At 37.7% G+C, this 14,018-nt stretch overlaps 1 protein-coding gene across 2 annotated transcripts in view; it reads right to left on the reverse strand.

Annotated features, from left to right (window-relative positions):
* Positions 1-14,018, reverse strand: part of RALGPS1 (Ral GEF with PH domain and SH3 binding motif 1) — a 76,430-nt gene that overhangs the window by 8,079 nt on the left and 54,333 nt on the right. For both annotated transcript variants that reach the window (XM_064727395.1, XM_064727394.1), the window contains exons 14-17: positions 2,572-2,698; positions 1,864-2,015; positions 609-660; positions 273-353 (exon numbers count right to left, since the gene is read on the reverse strand). In XM_064727395.1, coding sequence (XP_064583465.1) covers positions 273-353; positions 609-660; positions 1,864-2,015; positions 2,572-2,698 — 412 coding nt within the window. The remainder of the gene's footprint in view (positions 1-272; positions 354-608; positions 661-1,863; positions 2,016-2,571; positions 2,699-14,018) is intronic.

A 14,018-nucleotide genomic window follows, 5' to 3' on the forward strand; every position in this document is an offset into this window, starting at 1 on the left:
AGGTTTCATAAAACTCTAAGTAAAGCCTAGTTTTCTGCAAAATGGAAGCCAGACAACATTAGTTAAATCAACAGCTAAACTGAATTTCATCTGAATGAGCCGTAACCCTGCTTTGCCATTAACAGGAGTTCTTACAAGCAGGAGGGGGAGACTTCGTAAATTGTCATGGTCATATAAGGATATTTGGACCCAAAATACATTACTAGGAAAGCGTAAAGACCCAAATTGAAGTTTAGCACCATACAATTAAAGAGGCAGACCCTAAACTGTACCTGTAGACACAGCTTCGACTCCGAGGAGAATTCCTGAGTGGTACCCTCCAGTTAGGACCCAGCGTGGCATATAAACGACCCCTGTTTGTGAATGCAAATATCTGATGAGGGGTGTTCTTTAGGGTTTGGTAAATATGACAGAGATAGCTCCTAATCTTTTCAGGTCCAATACCTTTACAGTGCTTTATTTCAAAATGTTTGCCGTTTTTTCCTAACTAATCAATAATTTGATAAAAATAACTATTGATTTAGGGCTTATCTGTGTTAGGGATCATTTGTGAATTTCTTAGCTAAGTCTGTAGAGTGCTCAGTGAGTGTACATGAAGACTCACTCACCTTTCAAGCCCTGACGGCAGCTCCTCACTAAATTCTGAGCTTTCACTGCTATCTAGAAAGAGAGTAGTACAGAGAAGGAGTGAGAAAACCACCCATGGGAAAATACAAAGCCAATGTATGTGGATAACCAGAATACTCTTTTGTATAGTACTGTGGACACCGCTTACTCAAATCATGTTTTGAAGAAGTGTTTAGAGTTCATGGTAAAATCTTTAGTTGGAAGAGGCTTACATGAGCCTCTCCATTTATAGTATCTGACTCTTAACTCATGTTATTGCTGTGTTTTAATACCATTACTTTTATTTTCATCATGCCTCTACTTAAGAACCTGAGAACTTCAGGTACATAAAATCCAGCTCCTTTGTAAGACAATATTTCTAGCACAATATTCATAAGTCAACTGAAGTTATTAGATATGGTATCATGTTTTATTTTCAAGAAGCAAACACACCTCTAATAGAGGATATGTCAGCTGTTTGCTGCTGCTAGGAATTATTAAAATATATACATATATGATGGTATTCATAAATAAAGTTCCTATCTCTCCTTCGAGCCCATCACCCATTTGTCCCTCCTTTTCTGGCACAGATATTTAGCTCACAGTTTTAATTTGCCCAGTACTGATCTTCTAATGCTCAGTTTTAACACACTGAGCTGTTCCTGTATTTTCAGAAGTGAAAAGATCATCTCAGTGTCCAGTTCTTGGTCAAGTAAGTGCTATCTTTCACAATCAATTTCTTATTCTAGAAATTGCCTGAGTCTCTTGTAAGGTAGCTTTCTCTTGCTTAGAACACAGCTTTGTGATCACTTTTTTGATATTATAATAATTTCTTTATTAATGATAATACTATAATGTGTTCATTTTACGTTTCTTTATAAGTCTTAGACAGTACTACCAAACAAATCCCCCATCTTCTAAAACATACAGTTAAAATTAAAGCTTTATTTGTGTAAAGGTAGCTTTTAAAATACATATCCACTTTCCCCCTGGTAAAAGCTGATAAACACTTTGTGTCACACACCGAGCATCTACAAAACCAATCTTCTTTCATGCCGCTTTTACCAAAAGCATCAGTGGATAATCAAGGAAAGCTGATGTTACATTGACCAGGTAGCAGTTCTGATCTACTTCCATCCATGAAAACAATCAGTCTTTGCAAGGGAACTAATGATCTCCCTAATTCTCTGCTTTCGGGCATCTGTGAGTCTGCAGCGCCCCGGGGACAGGAGCAGGGGTGTCACTCCCCGGACATACCTACGGAGAGGCCGTTGGCAAGGCGCGTGCTGGGCGCGTGGCCGCGCGCTGGGCTGTGACACTCCAGGACACTGTCGTCCAGCAGGTGCCGTGGCCGCTCCGTCGGGAAGGTGGCGCTTTTGCTCTCCACGACGCTCAACTGACACATCATACTGGAACATGGAAGAAGAGAAAAACGTGAAACCCCTCTTATGTCATCTAACAGCAACCCTTGGCTCACATTATTTCCACTAAGCCTCTGCCTCATCAGCAGGTTATTAAGGAGCAGGCAATTATACGCTACCACGTACTGTGCATATGCTCCTTTACTATCAAAATGCATTTCAGATTTTACTTCTCTTTGTCAGTAACAATTATTAAATTTCTGTAGCTGGGAAGTTGTAAATGTTTTGACTTCTCCGTACAAAACGTGAACATCTTTGGTGGCAGCAAAAGCAGAAACCTAGAAAAAGGAGACACACCAGGAATCCACAGACCAAAGTGGATAAGGAGCTTTCAAGTATTGCCAGTGCCTGGCGCTAGCAGAGAACAGAGCCAAAATGACAAAAGAGTCAAGAGAAAACCTGGGGAATACGTACTAGAGCCTGAAACACTTTTGCAATACAAGAAATGGAAAGGACAAATACTAGCATGTTCTCTGCTACTATCTTAAATTTTTGTGACACATGCATGTAAGTGCCTGAGCATGAGACAGCTGGGATTACACACTTGTTTCCTAGGCTGTGACTCTTCCGGTGCCTTGGTACAGGAGGTGTAGGTAGACTTGCTGCAACTGAGGCATCAGGACATGTGGGTCTCCTGCTGAATTTCATAACTGCTGACATGTCAGATGGACCTAAAAGACAGAGATTATTTAACACTGGACTGATGCAAATCCCAAAAATTTCAACGGCATGTTTAGGAACTGATTAAAATTAATTTTTACAGATAACCAAATGGCACCATTTCTGAAGCACTGTTTCTTGCCCATTAGGGTTACACCATCCATTTCTGTTATAAATTCATCTCCATAATCTTGAACTCCCTGGAGTAATTTTAAAAAGAGTTTTGCTCATACTTTTAACAATGAACTACAAAAACTCTCGGCATCCTTACAACAGCTGGATGTGCCAAAGTGTAATATGCAGAGCCATAAAGTCGGTTTGTACTTCAGGTGTGAACAGGAACATTCACATGTGTTTTGAATTTTGTTCACAACTTCACGTTGTGAATAAACTGTAAACAATCTGCTCATACTGACTCACAGCTTGAGCATGTAAGAAAAACCAAGGGCTCTTCATATACCTAAAGGATGGACAGATGCATCACTTCTCAAAGATCTATGAGCTCTAGAGATGTCTCACTGTGATCATTTTTCCTCTCAATTTACAGATTTTATGAAGCCTCACAGAAAACACGGTTTTGTTCCAGCTCCTCGATGCTGTTCACAAAAGGCAGGCAGTGACCTTTGCAATACAGTGGAAAACACAGACTATCATCATCCTCAGTAAATGCCAGGCTCTTCTTGGCTTCACAGCAAACAGCTGAGATTTTACTTTTAAACACTTATGGCATTGGTGCTTGTGATCAAAGTGGGAACAGTTGTCATCAAAGTCGCCATCTGCCCCATGTCTTTCTCCTTGGGACAGTCCAGGTACTAGCAGAACAGACTTTCCTCTAAGTACAAAAATCCCTTCTCGGAGGTTCCAGCAACCTCAGCTTAGTCAGCTTCTGGACTCTTACCAAAACCACTCATTAAGAGGTTGACACAAGAAGAAACTTTGTGATGTGAAAAGCCATGTACAATCATCATCAGAATATTTACAAAAGTGTCTGGCATCAAATAAGTAATAAACTAAAACAGAAAAAAAACTAAAACACCTCAAAACCAATCCAAAGCACCAAGATTCCACAGCACAGTTTGACAACAGGATGAACATGAACTTTTAACAGAAATGGTTCTGAGACAAAACTTCCCAGGGAAGTGGTCATGGCACCAAAACTGTCAGAGTACAAGGTGAGTCTGGTTATATCACAACACTCTTAGTGATATAATTTAGTTTTACGGAGCCCTGCAAGGAGCAGGAAGTTGGACTCCATGATCCTTAGAAGTCTCTCCTTACTTGAGACATTCTGTTTTTATTTATTATACAGGCTGCTCTCTCTACCCTGAAACACCCTGAAGGAAGGTATCATCTTCTGTCTTGAACTGAGGTTTCATGAGACACAAGAACAGGAGAACCAGTAATGAGTTTGTCCCAGTAAGAGGCAAAAAAACCCCAACAAATAAATGCAAGATGCTTTCCTGCCCATACTCACTCTGCAATATAGACTTATGTCAAGTTGTAGGAAACAAAGACATTAATTCAAAATTATTTGTCTTTTTATTTCACCATAGCCCAGACTCTGGAATTTCACTGCGAACTGGATTGTAACTAGGAAAAATTGCAAAGGGTTTTCCCTAGCAGTAAGGGGAAAGATTTAATCCACAATATTCTGCACATTTGAGCAAACAGTTCATTATGCTGCTTAATTAATAATGAAGGGAGCCCCAAGACAAGCAAAAAAGACACAACTTCTTTTAGCAATACAGAGAGGAGGGACAAGTTTGTTAGAGGAACCTTTAATAGTATTCTTCATCAGACCATCAATTTAGTAGGACAACAAAGATAAAGCAGTTTTTTAGCATGTTTTCTGCCTCATTCATATATACCATCAGGACAGCATTTTTGCCTGCCCATCTTTGCTACCATCACACAACTGTAAATTTGTGAAACACAACAGTCACAGCATCAATCACTGGCATATGCAGCTTCAGAGAAGGTCTTATACCTAATGGCCATGTGCAGTTTTAAAAAATAACTTTCAGTCATTTTAACAATGAACTACAAAAATCCATCCAGAGATTCACCTAAAGACGCACATCTGGGATGTTGGAGAAGGCACAGTACAATGTTCTTGCTGCACATACAACTAAAATTTTGATGCATTTGGGCTGTAACACAACACTGGAAGCTTCTTCCCTAAAACCAAAGCAGTTCATCTTCCATTTCTGCCATGGAGGCGAAGCACAAATTAGGACAAGAAGAAGTATGATTATGAATGCATTTATGTGTTGCCTAGTTTAATGTAAAAACTCTATGGATTCATAATTCACCATTAGGTCTGAAAAATCTTATCTGCTGCATTAGTAACAAGAATATACACTTCACTGAAGTCTTTTACCATGGATTTTCATTACAAATTAAAATTTATGCAGAGACAAGACAAATGCCTTCAGAAGTTTCAGAAATTATTACAAGTTCTTTAGTTTGAAACCCTCCAGTTCTTCTGATGGACTAGGTTCCCAGAAAAGGAGTTTGCTCTACATGCTTTCTTTGTAGTGCCTATCCATCAGATACTTTTCAACTTGTGAACAGGAAAATACTTAGGACTATTGAGGTATTTATTACCTGCTGAGAAGCCTAAAATATATTGGAACTGAAACCCAGGAAAAAGACAGTGGCAGCTAAAAGAGAATTTCCCTGAAAATTATGAGCATTTATCAGTAAGAGTTTAATCTGAAACTCAGCATAAACTTCAGCGTTAATATGCCCACTCTGAGGCTTGTCCCTTAATTTGGTTGCAGGATTTGTTCATTTTTATATTGCTTCCCCCTGTGTCATTCAGGTGTTTCTGATGCCACTTCTCAATCTTGATTTACATTAAGTTTTTTTCAAGTCAATGACATTAAGTTCTTTTAAGTTCACTGAATGCTACTGAAGTATTATTTTTAACAAGTTACTGAAACCACAGCCTGTGAAATAGTAGCAATCTTAAAGCCTGGCCCTAGAGGATTATCAGTACAGTGCAGCCCTTCTTCACACAGACATTGCGCCACATGTAGAAATAACTGTTAAATTTTGTAACACATAATAGTTTAAAGTTTAAGTTTCTCACAGTGGAGAATCAGAGACCTGAAAGCAGTTTGATTAATTTTGTTCCAAACATTGATATGCAACAAAACAAAAGCATGAGACTCCTTCAAAATTACTTTATCAGAAAGAACATCACAATAAGAAGTGCAGTGCTGACACAATCAAGTTATTAAAAAATCAAAGCTGGCTGGATTTGACTCCAGGTAGCTTCAAATGTTACTATCAAAACCTACAAAGAGTAAGAGATATTATCTAGCAAGAAATAATAGTTTGAGACTTTTCACTCTACACTCTCTTTTTTTCTCCCTCTCTTTAGGGAGCATGGACTGAAATTTACTCTAATACTATTGCAACATTAAACTATCTAAAGATTGATCATTATAAAGATGATAATTGCTTGATTTAAGTAAGAGCTTTTATGACCTGGACAGCTTTTAACAGAAAAAGTTTGATAAACTGCCACACTCCCCCTGAAACAAATTACGTAGCATGTCTGAAAGGACTGCACATCTCAGATTATAATATAATACTAGGGAATATTATGAATAATATAAAAATTATATTAGGGACTAAAATTTCAGCTCACAGAAAATATTGCCAGGCTTAAGGTGTGACACGTCAAGGGTGACAGAGTTTGTGGAAATAGGTGTAAGAGTCTTAGAATTCAAGACAACAGTCCAGCTTGGCTTCCATGCTATTACATATGGCAATCACAATTGCTTGCATCAGTCCTGTCAAAGAAGGAAATGGACCCAGATTGACAGACCACTGGAACACACTGCCTAGAGAGAGCTTGTGGAGCTTCCTTCATTGGAGGCATTCCAGAGCCATCTGACACAGTCCTGTGCCATGTGCTGTAGGATGACCCTACTTGAACAGGGAGCTTGGACTAGATGACCCACTGTGGTCTCTTCCAGCTATGCTGTGACTCTGTGACTTATTCAAATGCCCAGTCAGGTGTCTTCAGTGAAGTTCCTGATGGCAGAAAACAGAATGCTTTGTGGGACCAGATGAAAACAGAAATATCATCTGTGCTGGTATTACTATGGCTGGACTGACCATTTTCAATGTAGTTCTGCATCCTCCTTTTTTCCAAGGCAAGAGAAGGAAATCCATACAGTTTAGCTCTGTTAGCCCTGTGCTAAGGTAATAAGAATCTGAATTGAAACATCTTTACATAGTCTTTGCTGCTCTGCTGCCAAATGTCTATGAAGAAGAATGGTGAAGTTTATAGAGTTCTCTTCAGCTTGCTACACTTAGTTCAGCAAGAAATGTGGGGTGCAGTGAGTGTCAGCATGAGTTATAGGGCATAGAGCAGATGACCTCATTTCTGTAAAGGAGTAAGAGACAAAGAGAGCCCATGTCACGAAGGATGCCAAAGAGGGTAAGCAGTGAGATACTGATGACAACCGCACAGACCAAGGGACGGATATGGACATACCAGACTGCTGAGCAATTAGCTGGGGAAGTTATGCCTGATACTGCTGATAACAAAATTCCAATACTTAAATTCATTTGGGATTGAGTTATTTTGCCCCTTTTTTCCAATAAGTGAAGTCATCTGCTACTGCTAACTCTTGTCTTTACTCTTCTGGCTCCACTCCTAGTGCATACTGTTACCATGATTGCTACTCTGTTATTTTGCCTTTCATGGAGACAAAGCACTCTTAGCAGGATTTTCCAGTCAGCTGGCATGAACAAGGGTTAGTTTGGTTTTCATTATTTCTCAGCATCATTTTCAAGATTATGCTGACATGCACAGGAATGATGTATAAAAATATTAAAATGTTATTAAAAATGTGTTTGCATTAGGGAACGTGAGACAACTTCATCAGAGCAAGTCAAATGCTGTTCAGAGATCTGTGGCAAGAACATTTGGAAAAGTTTACACATATCCCAAAGGATCTCACTGTTTTTTCCTTTGCATAATTTTTCCATGAATAATCCTTCAAATGTTATAAATGAATGTTACTTTTGCAATCCTTCAGTAAAACATGTGAACATTTACAGTCTCCAGAGCTTTTAAAAAAAGCAGTAGGGTAAGGGAGTTACAGTTCACAATTTTTCTCCACCAAAAAGCTATCAATAAACAAGTACTAGATATGCAAACTAAAATCTGAAAATGAGTTGTATATTATATGATGAAGAATTGAGTGATTTTTCAGGAAAGTAGAACAGTCTCAACTATTCACTATTTTTTGCTGAGCAGTTCAGAAGTAAAACTTACTAGCTCTGTTTCTAAAAAACAAAGACATTCCAATCTACAGAATCTCTAGTTAAATATTCACTGTAAATTTTTACTGCTCTGTTTCCATTTTAATCAGTATGTGATAATTAAAACTTGCAAAGAGAAATACCTACTCACAAAATACACAATCAATAACTTTAGATTAATTTTCTGCACAGAATCAAGAATGACAGAAAAAAAAATACACCTAGAATGATGGCTATTGTAAAAGAGCAGTTTTAATTTTCAGAGTATTGCTTTACAATTCAACAAAAGACTACTAATGCATAAAACATGTAATGTTGTTATGGCTGCTTCTCAGACAAGAACAAACTAAAAACAAGAATCTGAGTTCTTGACTGAACTTCCCCTAGCTCCTCCAAGCTCCCCAAAAGCTGTCACACACACACACACTCACACACACACGTACTTCTGACTGCACAGGAAGAACACTTGAGTATATTTCCTTCAAATGCTTCCTGTATAGAAGTGGTATTTTTAATTTTAAGTGACACTTTTATGGAATCACTAATTGTCAGCATTTGTGTTACATATTCTGTACCAGTGGAATGTGCAAACCCCGGACTTACACTTCAGCAAAAACACTGAAGTTTGAGCAGTTGGATCTACAAGGCAGTATATGGGCTTGGGTGACATCAAGATTGGCAATGAAGACATAGCCATTGTGAGAGCATAGCTGCAGGGAAACTAAAGTTTGGGTTCAACCAAATACATTAACCGATCAATCAAAAAAAAAAAAAAAAAAAAAAAAACAAAACAACCCCAACTTTTTACAGAAACTATTTCAGGTGACTGCTGTGAATAAAGAGTCAAAACCAAAAGACCAAAACCAACTAAACCTCCAAAAAACAAGGCAGAAAAGCCCTCTGTCCTCTGGCTGGTCTATATTTGTAACATTCCTCAGGATAATAGCTTGGTAGTTAAAATAAGCATCAATGAACTAGGACATTAGACTGGTTTGGTAAGGAGGCACAGAAAGTAATAGAAAGTGAGGAAGTTAAAAACTGAGCCCAATCATTGCCTCCATGGAAAATTCATATTTGTTTTGACAGAATGTTCTTCTACAATTTTTGTGAAGCTTTGGTATGTTAAGAAAAAACCCACAGTACACAAATTCCAGCTGGATTTAGTAGTTGATAACATGTGAATCCACTGATTTGTCTGGTATTGATTTGTTTCAAAAATACTCCAGTGAGTTGTAAAAGTTTCTCATGAAAGTATCACAGAGGAAGAGAATGTAAACCAAAGAGTAAAGTTTTCTACACAGTCCGTAAATTTATGTGAAGAAAACTTAGTTCTTCTATTTCTACCCTAAGTTCTGTGTAAGAAAAGCAGACATGGTGCACATGAAGCAAATGACCAAGAACTTGCACAAGGATTAGACAATCCTCATTTCCACAGAATGACTGGCTGCTAAAGCACTTAACACAAACTATTTATTAGTTGCCAAAGCAACCAGTAAAACAAATGGCAAAACTAAATGTCAAACTCAGTGTTTACATGGAAAATGATGGTGTGGGGGTTTTTCATTATGAAATGCTGTAACTGCTGTAGAGATATCACTAATGTAGTATAGTTAGTTCAGAGGGTTACAAATGTGCAAACATCCCCAGTCTGTCTTCCTTTTGTTTCTAGATTTTCAACTCCTATATATCACATACTCTACATCCAATAATTGGCCTCTTCTAATTAATTAAAATATATACTCTAAAAGTTTGTTATGAGCTAGCTCTCAAAGCTAAATGAACTTGGCAATATGGGCTGAATTTTACCCGAGTAACAAAGAAGAGATTATACCTGTTTCAGTTTAATTATTCCACATTCTTTGTATGATGGTAACAGAAAACCTCTGGTCTAATTATTTTCCCCTCAAGAATTACACCAAGACCTACTTGGGGGAAAAAAACAAAAAGGAAAAAAAAAAGGGGGGGTAAGGGTCCCTCCCTGACTACTGCATAACAAATGATAATAAATGCCCCAAAATAAGGGCTACCCACAGCAGAGGCCTGGCTGTTGCTAAAATTGAATGCCAGGTGTTAATTTTAATGAAGGGGTTCATTAAAAATCACAGAATTGTTATGACCAGTCTTTGAGTCACTTAGTATTAGATGAAATTTTCTGGATATGGTAATTATTTTACCATTATTTGAACTTTTTATATTGTTTTTCAAGATAGAGTAAATATGCTCTATTTCAGAGAATGAGTGAACCACTTTGTATGTTCTGCTTAGCACTGCACCCTGAACTTTTCCAAATAACATGATGAAAAAGAGTATGCATAACAGAACATTTCTCTACTGAGCTACACTTGGTGTGCAAATTCTGAGGAATTTCAGTTGCTTAGAAGGCTTACATTTACCATATATTGCATTAAATCTTTTCCTTTGTTCTGGGAAATTCTATTGATTTATACCTTCCAAAACAACCTAACAGCCATACCATAAATGACAAGCACCTTTCAGCTAACACTGCAGGAACAGAGATGTCTTTTACAGCTAATTCAACTAGAAACTGTGAACAGTTAGCATACTATAAGCTCTCCAGCTACATTCTCTCTCTCTCTCTCAAACCACAGCAAGGCAGAATGAACAGACTTAAGCTGCTGCCAAGGAAGTTGTGTGAATCACATGGTTCCCGAAAGCATTCAACTTAACTGCTTAAAGCTCTTTCTTAAATGATACTTGTGAGGGACAAGAATCTGCAGCATTATGGAAGACATTAAATCTTCCGTTGAAAGCACTATTCACAATTATATATGCATTTGATAATTAAATGTGGCCCTTTTAGCCACTAATATACAAAACATAGCTTGTTGTGAGACAGTCACTTTAATCAGATGCCTGCCTCCTGTTTGAATTTACTGGAAAACTAGTTGGCAAAAGAAGTGGAAAATGGACACATGGTTTTCTCCAGCACTTTGTAAATAGGAATGCTGCAGGACTTAACTGAAAAAAAGAAACCCACAATGTCTCTGGCTACAGTAAACTGTTAATATTTTTTTGAAAGAGAGAAAACTGGGTGGAAGATAAATTTGGAGTGCTGGCAAGTAAAATCAATTTCCATCATCAACACATGCAATTATATTTTAGAACACAAAGATGACACTATTCCCTGCACTTAATCCGATCATAGGCTTTGGAATTATTACCAATGATATTGAACTTTTTTTCTGTCTCTGGAAACACATGCTGATCTCTAAGGAGGCAGCATGTCACAGGCAAAACTCAACTAGCCTATTGCTATTAGTAATGTATTAACCTTTGTACTATCGAGGCAGCTGAACTGATTACTGGCCTTATGGGCTAAGAACCTTCAACTTTAAACCACTATTATCAAACTCCCACGCCTTAAACCATTAACTGGAACATTAAACTACTGCCCAAAGTATTTTGAGATCATCTATTATCATTGTAGCCTGCCACCTGCAAAGGACTTACTTATGGCATACAATGTCCAAAGTGAAATTAATTTCAAGGTATAATTTGAATCCAAATAAAATTGACAGCAATACCTGTAAATGTGCTATTTTTAATTCTCCATGTTCAAATATTGCATTACTAATATTTGAGTATTTTTGTTCAGAATTACTCAAAACGAACATATGGCAATACTCCTATTTAATAATGTTGTGAAATAAACAATAAATTAATGCCTTCATGGTTAGTTAGATTTCAATTTTAATTCATGCTAACTTACTTAATAAACCTTCTCCTTTCAGTAAAATATATTTTCAGTAAAATGTACTCGATTCCATTTAGTAGCATTTCTCCAGTCACACAGGTGCAGCTCACTGAAAAATTCCTGTGGGTATTACAAAATGCCGATGGCATTCATTGTCTAACTGGCAGTAAGTGAGAACTCTCTAGCTGAGCAAGAAATAAATACAGTAGTCCACAAAAAGGTCAAGCTTTCGAAGGAAATACTAACAGAAGAATGGAGCAATAGGAATGACTCAGCACTTGGTTTCTAGTCATCACATTAATTCTCACTCTGAGTAAAACAACCTTAGAAGCACTTAAGGGCACTGCAGATTCAGAAGGGAGAATTCACCCTCTCCTAATACTACCAGATACTATAGGATCCCATATTCAATGAAGTAGGTACTGCTGAACATTGTCCCAATCAATTTTTGTGGACTCCAGCTGAGCTCACTGCAGTATCATGCAGTATTCCTTACCTAGATCAGACAAGTTCAAAATTCTTGTTTCCAACTTTGGAACTGTATTTTTAATTGCCTTCCATTAGAGTTCTAATAAGGTCTCAGCCCTTGATTAAGACTTACAGAGTACTGGTGATGATCACATGCCATGCTGCTAGGACTGAAATTATATTCCATAATCATACAAATGAAGTGTTAACATCAAAGTTCAAGAGTTGAGCATGCAGACGTGAGTACTACAAAGCAAAAGTCAGAGAACAAAAAGAGTTTATTTGTCTGCTTTATAAATGTAAGAAAGATGTAATCAAATGAGAGGCAATGACTTTGTTTCAAGTCTCTAGTATGAAAAATCAAATCCTCACAAAAGCAAAAGAAAATGTGCCATGATGTGGTGGGTTGACTTTCATGGGCTGTCAGTACTGCCCAGCCTTCACAGGACAAGGTGAAAAAAATAAGATACGAAACCTTTGTAGGCTGAGATAAAGGCAAATTAATTTTTAAAAGCACTGTGTGCAGAAGAAAAAGAAATCACAAGAAAAATTTATCATCTACTTCCCATCAGAGGGCAATAAGAAGCCACAGCCTAACCCAAGCATTGTAGCACGTGCTTAGGAAGATAAACACCTTAATAATAAATACCTCACTCCCCCCTTTCTCTTAGCTTTTATTGATGAGTGTGTCATATGGTATAGAATATCTCTTTTGGCAGCTTTAATCAGCTGTCCTGGCTATACCCTCCCAACTTCTTGCCCATTCCCAGCCCACTGGCCTTTTTGGCAGGGCGTTGGGTTTGGAGAGATAGCCTTGATGCAGTGGGCACTGCTTAGCAGAAGCCTGGTAACTTATCAACACCTTTCCAGACACAGACACCGAGAACAACACTGTGATGGCTCCTGTGCGGAAGTTAACTTCCAAATGCATTTCTGTATGAAGAAAGTGTTCATTACGAACTACTTTTGAACTCATCTAATAAAAACCCAAAATATCCTGTGAACTATTCCTTTATGCAGCAATTAATAATACTGAGCATTAAGCAGGGAAAGGAAAAGCACCTTCTTAAAGAAACTGAAGACCAGGCCAAATGTTTATCTAACTCTGGGAATAGCAATCACAATACTAGGACCAACAAGAGGTTCCCTATAAACAACTGGTCATTTGACAGCAGCCAACATGAAGAGCTGGGAGGCAGAGGAAAAACACGTGGGCCTTTTCCTTATTTTATATTTAGCGTCTTCCTTTTTCTTTCTCTCATTTACTTTGCCTTTCATTGGTGAGAAGAAAAGACATTTTGAATGCCAATTAAATAAATGCATGTCAGCTGTGGTCTGGACTCCTTGGGGTTTTTACATTCACACAGGTTTTTTTACATAATGAAACAGAAAATTGGCTATTCAGGTTCAAGAGATTAAAACAGAACAGCTTTTGAGTTAATAGCTCATATAGCAGGAAGTACATTTCACATAGCCTGATGTTAGTTTAGTCTGGTCATAGCAATAAACAGCAGATTAGCTTTTGTCAACTTATGGATAGTACTCCAGTTTTCCAGATATTTCTAGAAGCTATTGTTGCTACAAATCTTTTGTCCTCCTGCTGTCCACAGTGAAATTGTCTCAAATGTATGTGATCACACAGAAACCTGAGGAAAGAATTTCCTGTGTTATTCACTGCACTGTTTTTTTTTTTTTTCATTGCAAGAGGGCTCTTTTTTCTTCACTTATTAAATAATGATGAAAACACAAGCATTTGTAAAAAAATCCCATATTCTGACACCTGTTCCAACACTAGCAAACACTCTGTGACATCCCTTAAACTGGAACTGCTTTCATACAAGTCAGCAATCTTTCTTGTTGAC

Source organism: Zonotrichia leucophrys, chromosome 17, assembly GCF_028769735.1.
Source record: "Zonotrichia leucophrys gambelii isolate GWCS_2022_RI chromosome 17, RI_Zleu_2.0, whole genome shotgun sequence".
In the NCBI taxonomy this organism is placed as follows: Eukaryota; Metazoa; Chordata; class Aves; order Passeriformes; family Passerellidae; genus Zonotrichia; species Zonotrichia leucophrys.